Source organism: Epinephelus moara, chromosome 20 (assembly GCF_006386435.1).
Source record: "Epinephelus moara isolate mb chromosome 20, YSFRI_EMoa_1.0, whole genome shotgun sequence".
Classification (NCBI taxonomy): domain Eukaryota; kingdom Metazoa; phylum Chordata; class Actinopteri; order Perciformes; family Serranidae; genus Epinephelus; species Epinephelus moara.
In genome coordinates this window covers 29,522,877-29,535,239 of record NC_065525.1, presented here as the reverse complement: position 1 = coordinate 29,535,239, position 12,363 = coordinate 29,522,877, and the positions used below count along the sequence as shown (strand labels likewise).

The window sequence follows — 12,363 nt, the reverse complement described above, 5'->3', positions numbered from 1 at the left end:
GCATTCATGATTTTTGTAAATTTAACATATTGTTACTCTGTTAAAATGGTGTTACATTTGGTGAAGAGTGTTTCATGACTTGTTTTGGACTTGTAACTTAAAGTTTAGGACTTGGGACCTGACTTGGGATTTGTCCGTCTTGAAATGAGACTCGTCTCTGGACTCGCTTGCTTTGACTAGGGACTTGTCAGTACTGAACTGGGACATGACTGTGGACTTGCCTGCTTTGACCCAGGGCTTGCCAGTCTTGAATTGGGACTTGACGCCAGACATACCTGCTTTGACTCTGGATTTTTTGGTCTTGATTTGGGACTTGACTCAGGACTTGCCTGCTTTGACTTGGGACTTGTCATTCTTGAATTGGGACTTGACTCTGGACTTGCCTGCTTTGACTTGGAACTTGTCAGTCTTGACTTGGGACTTGTCAGTCTTGACTTGGGACTTGTCAGTCTTGACTTGAGACTTGACTCAGGACTTGCCTGCTTTGACTTGGAACTTGTCAGTCTTGACTTGGGACTTGACTGGACTTGCCTGCTTTGACTTGGGACTTGTTGGTCTTGACTTGGGACTTGACTCTGGACTTGCCTGCTTTGACTTGGGACTTGTTGGTCTTGACTTGGCACTTGTCAGTCATAAATTGGGACTCAGCTCCAGACTTCCCTACTTTGACTCAGGACTTGTTAGTCTTGAATTGAGACTTGACCAAGACTTACTTGTGACTTGTAAAACAATGACTCGGTCCCTCCTTGGCGCCAACCACCAAGACGATTGTAGATTAACTCTACTCACTAACAGTCTCAGTTGTAGAGATTTCAGCCTTTCAGGCCAAACTCAGGGCTGTTCTCTTCCGCAAACTGCGTCGCACAATTCTGACGTCACACCGAGGGTCCTCCATGAACGGATGTCTCCACGTGAGTGTATCAACAGCATGATGGCTGGCATGTAAATTCACCCCTCCACTTGTTAAAACTGCATGACGATTAAACAAAAAGCAGTTTGAGTGCAACAGAAGGTAAGTTAAAATGTTAAATGTTTAAAACGACGCCTTAATTCTGTGTTTCTTCATCGCGTTGTGGCAGAATTTAGTTTCCTTGCTGTTATTAACTCTCATTTGTTTTGGCTGAAGGTTAGCTCCAGTCAGTCCTTCCTCCTGACTCAGTCTGACAGCACAGTTTGTGCCGCACTGTATCTCTGAAGTTTGCCTCTGTGTCCAGCAGTGAGACGATGGCAACAGTCCGTAAGAAGGTGGACAACCGGATCCGTGTTCAGATAGAGAATGGAGTCGCTCTGCAGCATCGCACCATGTTTGTGGTGGTGGGAGATCGTGGGAGAGATCAGGTAATATTTCACTTCCTGCTGTCTTAAGCAAATGTATCAGTATCAATTTTATTTAATATAACTTTCTTTGCATTTGGCACTAAACCCAGTTAAATCTGCCTCTGATCCAGGTCGTCATTCTGCATCACATGCTGTCTAAAGCTTCAGTCAGAGCTCGACCCTCTGTGCTGTGGTGCTACAAGAAGGACCTGGGATTCAGCAGGTGAGTGTAGTATGACAGAGAAGTGCTAATAGGTTGAGATCCTTGTTAACAATTTACCAAAAAGAATGCATATAATAAAGGTTAAAAAACAAACAAAAACAAAAAATATAGACCATGAAGCTGAAGCTTATTATTTCTACCCTTTTTTATGTAGCATATTCTCATAAGTAACTCATTCACAGCTAGGTTTAGGTTATATGAAAATAACACAACAGAAACAAACACAATAAAACAGAGAGAAACAATACCAACATTCCACAATAGTTCATACACAATATTCATCAGTTTATGTTTGTTTACCACCTTATTTTATTTTACTTTATTTCATTTTATTATCATTATTATTATTATTATTGTTGTTGAAAATTTCAAAGTAAACCATTCCTCAAGTTAACTCATTTAACAGATTTCTAACCAGTTAGTTTAGGGTGCTTAAGAAGTTATTTAGATTATTGATTATATGATCAGAGGTGTGGTCTCGAGTCACATGACAAAATTAACTCCTTTGACAGATGTTTGTCTATTCTTTATGTTCGTCCTTACCCTTGTTTTCTTGAACATACCTATTCCCCTAAGTTCATACTGGTGCCCTGTAATTTCAGACAGCCTCTGAATAAAGTTAGGAAGCAAATTATTTTTTGCCTTGTACAAAATGTCTGAAACAGCAATCGGAAGAAGCGCATGAGACAGCTGCAGAAGAAGATAAAAACTGGGACCCTGAATCTGAATCAGGACGACCCGTTTGAGCTCTTCATCGCTGCAACCAACATCCGGTACTGTTACTACAATGAGACACACAAGATCCTGGGAAACACCTACGGCATGTGTGTCCTGCAGGTGAGTGTCTCTTTGGCTGTAGATCAGTGGCTCCCAGGATATATAAAAAAAAACACACATACACGATTGTGGGTCACAATCCAAAAAATGCTAGGAACCACTGCTGTAGACTGAGATGTTTTATTTCCTGTCCCACAGGACTTTGAAGCTCTCACTCCCAACCTGTTAGCGAGGACAGTTGAGACGGTAGAAGGAGGTGGTATCGTTGTGATTCTGCTGAGGACGATGAACTCTCTCAAGCAGCTGTACACGATGACCATGGTAAGTCTGTAACCTGTTCCATCTCCACACATCTGTGTTTGCTTGACTTGTGATCATTGTGACTCGTTTTCATCCAGGACGTGCACGCTCGATACCGGACTGAGGCTCATCAGGATGTGGTGGGAAGGTTCAATGAGAGGTGAGTGTTCCTCTGGCTTTCATGGTGTTTGGAGCATTTTTAGTCAGTGGAATCAAAGTTTAAATGTGTTTATTCATGTTTGTTCTGTTTTAGGTTCATTCTGTCGTTGGCATCCTGCAAAAACTGTGTTGTCATTGACGACCAACTCAACATCCTGCCAATGTCCAGCCACATGGCAAACATCAAGCCTGTTCCTCCAAAGACTCAGGTAGTTATATCAGAGTAGGTATGGGAACTGAAGTTTTTATTGATACCAATGCCATTGTGGATTCTTTATTGATTCCTGAACAGTTTTCCGTGTGGAAACAGACGGCCTACACAGGTTTAAGCCTCACCGCAAGTGCTTTATTATCTGAGTCTGAACACTGTAGATTTTTGTACAGCATTTAGGTTTTCTTAGTCAAAGAATAAACCTGCTAAGCCTGTCTGCGTGGAGCTGATTTTTTTATAACAGGATAATTACTCTCAGCAAGGGACAGGCTGCTTAGTTGGGCAGCGGTGACACTCAGGCGTGGAGTGTCCAACACATGGCATTCCTGGAATTTAAGTTCAGGTTGTGTAGAAAGACGTTAAAGCATACTGCTTGTGTTTACACCCTTAGTTGAATTTATAATTTTACAGACATTTCAAGCAGCACTGTTGTTGTCTTTCTTCATAAAATGAAGCCACACTTTGGACTGTTTCTTTCTCTCCGCCATGACTCCTTGTTGCAAGTTTCCCAGCAGCGTAGACACATGAGTTTGACGTCATTGTTTTGCAATGTGCACCTGTCAGAAAAATATGCAGCATCGATAAAAGAAATTGATAAGTTTGGAGACGTTCAGTTCTTAAGGAGTGGGCAGTTTTGAACCAATTCTCAACTGGAGCCGGCTCTCTATTCCCATTCCGACAGGATAGAAACAATTGGTAGTTCAACTGAATTGTTGATCAATATAAGATTAATCTGCAATAACTTTGATAATTTATTATTTGTTTCTCTCCATAATTGAGCAAAAATTAGGAACATTTACTGTTTCCAGTGGCTTAGATAAGATGTTTTCTCTCTTTTACTTAATTTTAAAGGAACCATCATCAGGTTTTTGACTTTTGGAGTTGCCTTGGGCTCTGGGAAATTGCGGCAGGCATTTTTCAGTAATTCTGGCATTTTATAAACGAAACCATTATTTAAAAACATGACAGATTATTGATGAGAAAAAAAATTGTCACTTGCAACCATAAACTATATGAATAATTCCCTGCTTGCTTGTACAAAATGTAGATCACACATTACATTGGCCTGTACTTCACTCCACTGGCTGCCTGTTTCCTTTAGGACTGGTTTAAAAACTTTGCTCTTATCATATAAACCATTTTGTGTTTCAGGTCTTCTTTAAATGAGTTGTTACCACTTGGAGGAGCCTCAGGTCTCCCCTTGTCTCAGGCTCAAGGCAGCATCTTAAAACTTGCTTATTTTCTGTGGATTTTTCTTGATTTTGTACACTTTGTGTCCTTGTCGTCATATGGCCTTTTATGTCTCTTTTTTCTCTTTGTATTTCTCCCTTTTATTAAGCACTCGTGGCCACTGTTTTTAAAAATTATACATCCGTAAAGTTTGCCTGCTTGTTGGCTACATCCTCCCTGATTTCTGACCAGTTTTCTCATCTCCATCAGGAGGACGGTTTGTCTCCACGAGAACAGGAGCTGAAGGATCTAAAGGAGTCCCTTCAGGACACTCAGCCTGTGGGCGTGTTGGTGGATTGCTGCAAGACCATGGACCAGGTCAGAACCTCCCTCTGAGGAGCCACTTTACACATTTACCAAGTATAGCTATTGATGAATGCACAGATAAGATTTAAAGCAACACTTCAGCAGCAGGTTACGACAGTGTTCCAAAGAAATTACTCCTCAACAGATGCCCCTTTTTATATCAGTCATAATAAATGTAAGGTTTAAAGGTTTGTGTTTTGCTGTAGGCTAAAGGAGTGCTGAAGTTCATTGAGGCGATTTCAGAGAAGACTCTGAGGAGCACTGTGGCTCTGACTGCTGCCCGTGGTCGAGGCAAGTCTGCAGCGCTGGGTCTGGCTGTCGCTGGAGCCGTGGCATTTGGGTATGAATTAGTTTTATAACGTTATGCAAGTATACAAATTTGTCTTTTATTTGTTTTTTGTTTTGCTTATGATTGCCTGACATTCTTTACAGCTACTCCAACATCTTTGTAACCTCTCCGAGCCCGGACAACCTCCACACCATGTTTGAATTCATCTTCAAAGGCTTTGATTCTCTGCAGTATCAGGTAGGCTGCCTGAGAGTCTCTTCTGTATCAGTGACAGTGTGTTCATGCTCTGATCAGACACCACTTCATAACCCCATTTTGCATTTGTAGGAGCATCTCGACTATGAAATCATCCAGTCTTTGAATCCAGACTTCAACAAAGCCGTGGTGCGGGTGAACATCTTCAAAGAGCACCGGCAGACAATTCAGGTAAATGAGACCAGACCACTCCCCCACCCCTCAACTTCCTGTTATTTATAACAGTGAGTGATCTGACTTCCCTGTTCGTGTGACCAACAGTACATCCACCCAGGTGATGCAGTGAAGCTGGGCCAGGCTGAACTGCTGGTCATTGATGAGGCCGCAGCCATCCCTCTTCCTCTGGTGAAGAACCTGCTGGGGCCATACCTGGTGTTCATGGCCTCCACCATCAACGGGTCAGTGACAGGACTGGATGATATTCACATGATCGAATGCCCCATTACTTTTGTTCAGATAACATTACACACAAGGACGGTATGAAAACTGGTTTGAGTAATATGGATTTAATGACCACTAAAGCATAATAAATTGCTATCAATAAATTGCTGCATCATTTTAGCTGTAGCTAGCTGCATTTCTGACTGCTGTTCTCCTTCATCTCTGCAGGTATGAGGGCACTGGGCGCTCTCTTTCCCTCAAACTGATCCAGCAGTTGAGGCAGCAGAGTGCAGACAGTCAGCAGAGCATGTCAGCAGAGAACAGGACCACCAACACAGAGAGGCTAGCAGCAGGTAAATGTCTCTGTGTTTTACTTTATTTGTCTGTGTGTTCACTGTAACTGGGGCCCCCTCCTAGAGCCAAATTTGGGAGGGAAGCTTGCTGGCGAGGGTCAGGGGGCAGGCAAAGGTGGGACTTAGGTGAAGACTGGCTCTGAGGATGTGGAACATCAACTCTAGCGCTAGTGTGAAAGGTGGACTAGATGGCACTGGGTCTGGACTTAGTCCTGTTCTGGAGGTGCCCAGTGACAGGAAGTGGATGGACTGATGTTTTTTATGTCCTTGTTCACAGCTCGCTCTCTCCATGAGGTTTCTCTACATGAGTCCATTCGGTATGCTCCAGGAGACGCTGTGGAGAAGTGGCTGAATGACCTGCTTTGTCTGGACTGTCTGAACATACCCAGGCTCATCTCTGGCTGTCCACTGCCACAGACTTGTGACCTGTATCCTTAATGAACTTTAAACAACGTGAAGTTACCCCTGGTTATATACAGTGTGTCATGTGTAAAGAAAAAACACTAAGTTAACAAACAAGTAATGGAAAAAAAGAATCTAAGAAAGAAATAGAATTTTTGTACACACAATACTTGAGCAAAACAAGCTGCAGTTACTTTTGTCCTCAACCCACACACAGATATTATGTGAACAGAGACACACTGTTCTGTTACCACAAAGCATCTGAGGCTTTCCTGCAGAGGTTGATGGCCCTCTACGTGGCATCGCACTACAAGGTGGTGTAATAGTTTGTGTTCAAATGACCTGCTTTGCTCAAAGAGAAAAATATTGTACACACAGTGTAGTGTCATGCTTTTGTTTATTTGCTGACTCAAATGTTTTCTTGGGATCCAGAATTCACCAAACGATCTGCAGATGTTGTCCGACGCGCCGGCCCATCACCTCTTCTGCCTCCTGCCACCCGTTCCTCCCACACAGAACTCACTGCCTGAGGTCCTCGCCGTGGTGCAGGTAAGAAACCCCAGACCCCCTAAAGAAACTGTTTGTAATGGGTGTGCAGTGATGGAAAACCCATGTATTTGAAAGCCAACAGCTGTATTGAAGGTTTTCGCAAATCTGTCCCAGACAGTTCATATTTGACATTTTTATAAGTTGACATTTTTATGGCATACTATACTGTGATTTCATTTTGATGTTTTTTGTGCATACCTTACTATGACTTTTTTGCCAGTTTCTATGATATACTATACAATGACTTTGGCATTGTTTTATGACATACTATACTATGACTTTTTCTATGGCATACTATATTATGACTTTTTTGCATTTTTATGACATACTCTACCATGACCTTTTTTTTTTGGGTTTTGTATAACATACTAAACAATGACCTTTTTTGCATTTTATGACATACTATACTTTACCCTTTTTTGCATTTTATGACATACTCTACCATGATTTTTTTTTTTTTTTGCAATTTTATGACATACTATACTGTGACCTTTCTTTTTTTTGCATTTTTATGACATACTATACTGTGACCTTTTTTTGCATTTTATGACATACTATACTATGACCTTTTTTGCATTGTATGACATACTCCACCATGAACTTTTTTTTGCATTTTTATGACATACTATACTGTGACCTTTTTTTGCATTTTATGACATACTATACTGTGACATTTTTTTTGCATTTTTATGACATACTATACTGTGACATTTTTTTTGTTGCATTTTTTGACATACTATACTGTGACCTTTTTTTTTTTGCATATTTATGACATACTATACTGTGACATTTTTTTTGCATATTTATGACATACTCTACCATGAACTTTTTTTTACATTTTTATGACATACTACTGTGACCTTTTATGCATTTTTAAGACAAACCATACTATGACTTTTTGTGTTATAACACACTGTTGTTTGACTTTTTTTTTTTTTTAAATGTCATACTGTATCATGAAAGTTTTGTCCAGATATGTTCAGAAGAAAGACTTCCACCAACTCCAGCCATTTCTGTTTGACTTTAAGCATCCAGAGACAACTTGGACCTACCCTTTTTTTGCTTGTATCTATACAGTATTTAGTCATTTGTCAAGTTTATTGACTTGACTTATTGTATGTATTTTTCTTTAGGTTTGTCTGGAAGGAGAAATATCTCGGCAGTCCATCCTGAACAGTCTGTCCAGAGGAAAGAAAGCCTCTGGCGACCTCATTCCCTGGACGGTGTCAGAACAGGTACATACTGGTGTCAGAGCTTTTGACAAAATCACTACAGCTCACATTTCCACAGTGCAGACATGAAATCCTCTGTTTATTTCTTTGTAGTTCCAAGACCCAGAATTTGGCAGCCTCTCAGGAGGCAGAGTGGTGCGAATAGCTGTCAATCCAGACTACCAAGGGGTAAGAGCTTGCTGAGGCCTCAGCATGTTTTTCCATTTTTTAATGAATCTGGGTGTACTGTATGTGACTGGTTTTCAATCTGTTCACCAGATGGGCTACGGCTCCAGAGCTCTCCAGCTGCTGCAGATGTACTATGAGGGCAAGTTTCCCACCATGGATGAGAGCACACACTCAAATCACAATGAGATCACCTCCATCAGCAGTGAGGTAAGACAATTAAATGTATTCAGCAACAGACATCAAATACTTACATGAAGTGTAACCACATAAAAAAAAACAAATTAGAGATGAGATTAGGCGGATGAAACACAAACATCTGTGACAGTGGCCCTGTTGTTGTCTCTTGTTATCCAGGCAGTCAGTCTGCTGGAGGAGGTGGTCACTCCTCGGAAGGAGCTCCCTCCTCTGCTCCTGAAGCTGAGTGAGAGGAGAGCAGAGAGACTGGACTATCTAGGAGTTTCCTATGGCCTTACTACACAGCTCCTCAAGTGAGTTTCTATGAACAAAGTGAGAGATAAGGGGGTCGTTATATTTTTGCAGATTTAGAAAAATTGTTTTTGCTCTCTGACAGGTTCTGGAAGAAAGCAGGGTATACTCCAGTCTACTTGAGACAAACCCCTGTAAGTAAAAGAAAAAACAAAAAAACTTTTTTTTGTGTGTTTCTGCACATTTTGCTATAATGCTATAATTGCACATGCTATAATTGTTGCTGTGTGTGTGTTTGTGTGTATGTTTGATTGTCTCCAGAATGACCTGACAGGAGAGCACTCTTGTGTGATGTTGAAGGAGCTGAACACAGATGACGCCCCAGAGCAGAGTCAGTGGCTGTCTGCCTTCTGGAAAGGTGAACATTCATGACGTTTCCTGTGTTACCTCTGGGCCCAGTTGTTCAGACAAAATAAAACTTAGCAATTGGTCATATATACAAATGTTTATTTAAAATTTGCTTGTTTATTCTTTGAAGTGATGAAGTAGTTGACATGATTTATGACATAATATACTATGACTTTTTTTGGGCAGAATTTATGACATCATATACTATGACTTTTTTTGGCAAAATTTATGACATACTATACTATGACTTTTTTGGCAAAATTTATGACATACTATACTATGACTTTTTTGGGCAGAATTTCTGACATACTATACTATGACTTTTTTGGGGCAAAATTTCTGACATACTATACTATGACTTTTTTGGGCAAAATTTCTGACATACTATACTATGACTTTTTTGGGCAGAATTTATGACATACTATACTATGACTTTTTTGGCAAAATTTATGACATACTATACTATGACTTTTTTGGGCAGAATTTCTGACATACTATACTATGACTTTTTTGGGCAAAATTTCTGACATACTATACTATGACTTTTTTGGGGCAGAATTTGTGACATACTATACTATGACTTTTTTGGCAAAACTTATGACACACTATTCTATGACTTTTTTTGGGCAACATTTCTGACATACTATACTATGACTTTTTTGGCAAAATGTATGACATACTATACTATCAGTTTTTTTGGGCAGAATTTATGACATGCTATACTATGACTTTTTTGGGGCAGAATTTATGACATGCTATACTATGACTTTTTTGGCAAAACTTATGACACACTATTCTATGACTTTTTTGGCAAAATTTATGACATACTATACTATGACTTTTTTTTGGCAAAATTTATGACATGCTATACTATGACTTTTTTTGGGCAGAATTTATGACATACTATACTATGACTTTTTTTGGGCAGAATTTATGACATGCTATACTATGACTTTTTTTGGCAAAATTTCTGACATACTATACTATGACTTTTTGTGGGCAAAACTTATGACACACTATACTATGAATTTTTGGGGGCAAAATTTATGACACACTATACTATGACTTTTTGTGGGCAAAATGTATGACACACTATTCTATGACTTTTTATTTTTTTCACAAAATTTATGACATATACTATGACTTTTTTTTTGGCAAAAATTTATGATATACTATACTACGACTTTTTTTGGGAAAAATTTATGACGTACTATACTATGACTTTTTTTTTTTTTTTTTGGCAAAATTTATGACATACTATACTATGACTTTATTGGATTTGTTTGAATTTAAGTCTGAACATTTGTTGTTTTCCTCAGATTTCCGCCGGCGTTTTCTGTCGCTCCTTTCCTACCAATTCAGTCGCTTCCATCCGAGCCTGTCACTCAGCATCCTGCAGAACAAGAAGCAGAAGGAGACGAGCAGTAAGACTCCTCTACTGACTAACAACTTCTCAGATTCACCCCGCGTCTCACTGACCTGACCTGACTTGTCTTTGACTTTTCACAGTTCTCACTAGCTCCGAGCTGGCATCCCAATTCAGCCCTTACGACCTCAAACGTCTGGAGCTGTACTCAAGGAGCATGGTGGATTACCACCTCATCATGGACTTGATCCCAACTGTGGCTCGCATGTTTTTCCTCAAGCAACTCGGTGACGTCTCTCTCTCAGCTGCACAGTGTGTGAGTTTCCCTGCTGGTTATGGTCTCAGTTGTTTGTTTGTCGTGAAGTATTAGTTTTATTGTGATACTTGTTGATGTTGTTTGTGGTCTTTCCTAGGCGTTACTGCTGGGTATAGGCTTACAGCACAAGTCAGTGGAACAGCTGGAAAAGGAAATTGAACTGCCAAGCTCACAGCTCATGGGCCTCTTCAACCGTCTGATCCGGAAATTAGTACAAGTACGTTCACACTTTAAGTCACTGAATAACATGATGTAGAAACGATGCCATAAAAGCTGCTTCTAAAACTGTTGCAGCTACATTAATGCTTTGATGTGTTAACTATTACAGGTCTTCACCAGCATCCAAGAAAAAGCTATTGAGGCACAGATGGTGACAGCTAAAGACGTCTCCATGGAGCCAACTGTCAGAAGCCTAAATGATGATCTGGTACGTGATCAGCCAATTTATTGTCATTTATCAAGCAAACATGCAAAACATTTGCTGGTTTGAGCTTCTCATGAGGGAATGTGTTGCATTACTTATTTTTTATATACAAGTAAATGAAGCATTTGGAGCGGTTTGTCAGGAAAAATATGACTTTGAAGATGTGACCTTGGTCCCCGGCAAGTTAGAATGGGCATTTCTTTAGACCTAACAATTAACTGTAAAAAATAATCAACACATTTAAGTTGAAAAGACATATGATATTTTATTTAAAGATCTTTCTATTAATTGCAAAATTAGTTCTGACCCATAAAGTAGGCTGTTATTGATACCCTAACAACTTGTAGATTAATTTCATGACACAGAACGTGAAGTTCTTTATGCTGTAATTTGAGCCTTCATTTATCTGTGAGATCACACCCAGCGGCAGACAGAATTGCATCATAAAAACAAGGCTTATAGGAAACTTATCTAAACGCTGATGGTGTCTTTATTCTATGGCCATAACATTGTGCAATCAATATTTACTTCATAATAAATTAAAGCAAAAAAGCCACTTTCTACTCCAATGATAAAATGTTAGCAGCATCCATTTACCTTATGATGTGTTTGCTTGAGACAAAATGTTGATAAATGAATCTGTTACTAACAGAATGAAGCAGCTAAGGAGTTTGAGGAGAGACACAAGCAGGATGTGGAGAAAGTGAAAGACATGGACATGGAAGAGTGAGTATGAGGTCGCCTTGGTCATTATTTGTGTGTGGCATTTTGAATAGAAACATGTACAGGGCAATATTTACTGTAGTTGTAATGATTTCCTTTGTATTTACAGATACAGGATCCGTGGAGATGATGAGGAATGGGACCAGGTGTTGAAGAAAGCAGGGAACACATCTATCGTCAGCATCAAGAGGTGCGGTGACATTCAGAATCTTTGACAAAAGTATGGTTGTTTGGTTGTTGTAAAAATATGTTTGTAACAATGTTCTACTCCCAACAGTGACAAGAAGAGGAAGCTGGATGGCGGAAACGCCAAAGAAAGCAATGGGGCTCCCGGGCATGGGAAACTAAAAAAGAAGGAAATGCAACACGGCAAATTCAAGAAGAACAAGGATAAGCATGGCAAATTTGGAAAGAGGGCGTGACTGTAGAGCTGCATTGACAAGACTATGTGTGGACACAAAGCAGCATCAACATCATCTGCAATCTGCAATTTTGAGCTTTGGATGGACTTGCAGACAATTAAGAGCACCCTAAAGACTGGATATCCA

General features: G+C 40.0%; 1 protein-coding gene across 2 annotated transcripts; it reads left to right on the top strand.

The window, feature by feature from the left end:
* The first annotated feature begins 888 nt into the window (after positions 1-888).
* Positions 889-12,342, top strand: nat10 (N-acetyltransferase 10). Of its 2 annotated transcripts, none has more exons than XM_050073174.1 (29): positions 889-1,012; positions 1,215-1,338; positions 1,449-1,540; positions 2,206-2,377; positions 2,516-2,638; positions 2,716-2,777; positions 2,871-2,985; positions 4,428-4,535; positions 4,730-4,863; positions 4,956-5,049; positions 5,140-5,238; positions 5,329-5,465; positions 5,677-5,801; positions 6,079-6,229; positions 6,421-6,517; positions 6,636-6,752; positions 7,886-7,987; positions 8,078-8,152; positions 8,243-8,359; positions 8,507-8,640; positions 8,724-8,772; positions 8,900-8,996; positions 10,306-10,410; positions 10,496-10,668; positions 10,766-10,885; positions 10,997-11,095; positions 11,745-11,818; positions 11,925-12,005; positions 12,093-12,342. In XM_050073174.1, exons 2-29 carry the CDS (start codon positions 1,225-1,227, stop codon positions 12,235-12,237), a joined length of 3,111 nt encoding a protein of 1,036 aa, XP_049929131.1. In that variant the 5' UTR covers positions 889-1,012; positions 1,215-1,224; the 3' UTR covers positions 12,238-12,342. The 2 variants fall into 2 exon arrangements, with proteins under 2 accessions (XP_049929131.1, XP_049929130.1); XM_050073173.1 differs by having other exon boundaries at positions 904-1,012; positions 1,218-1,338.
* Positions 12,343-12,363: the final 21 nt, after the last annotated feature.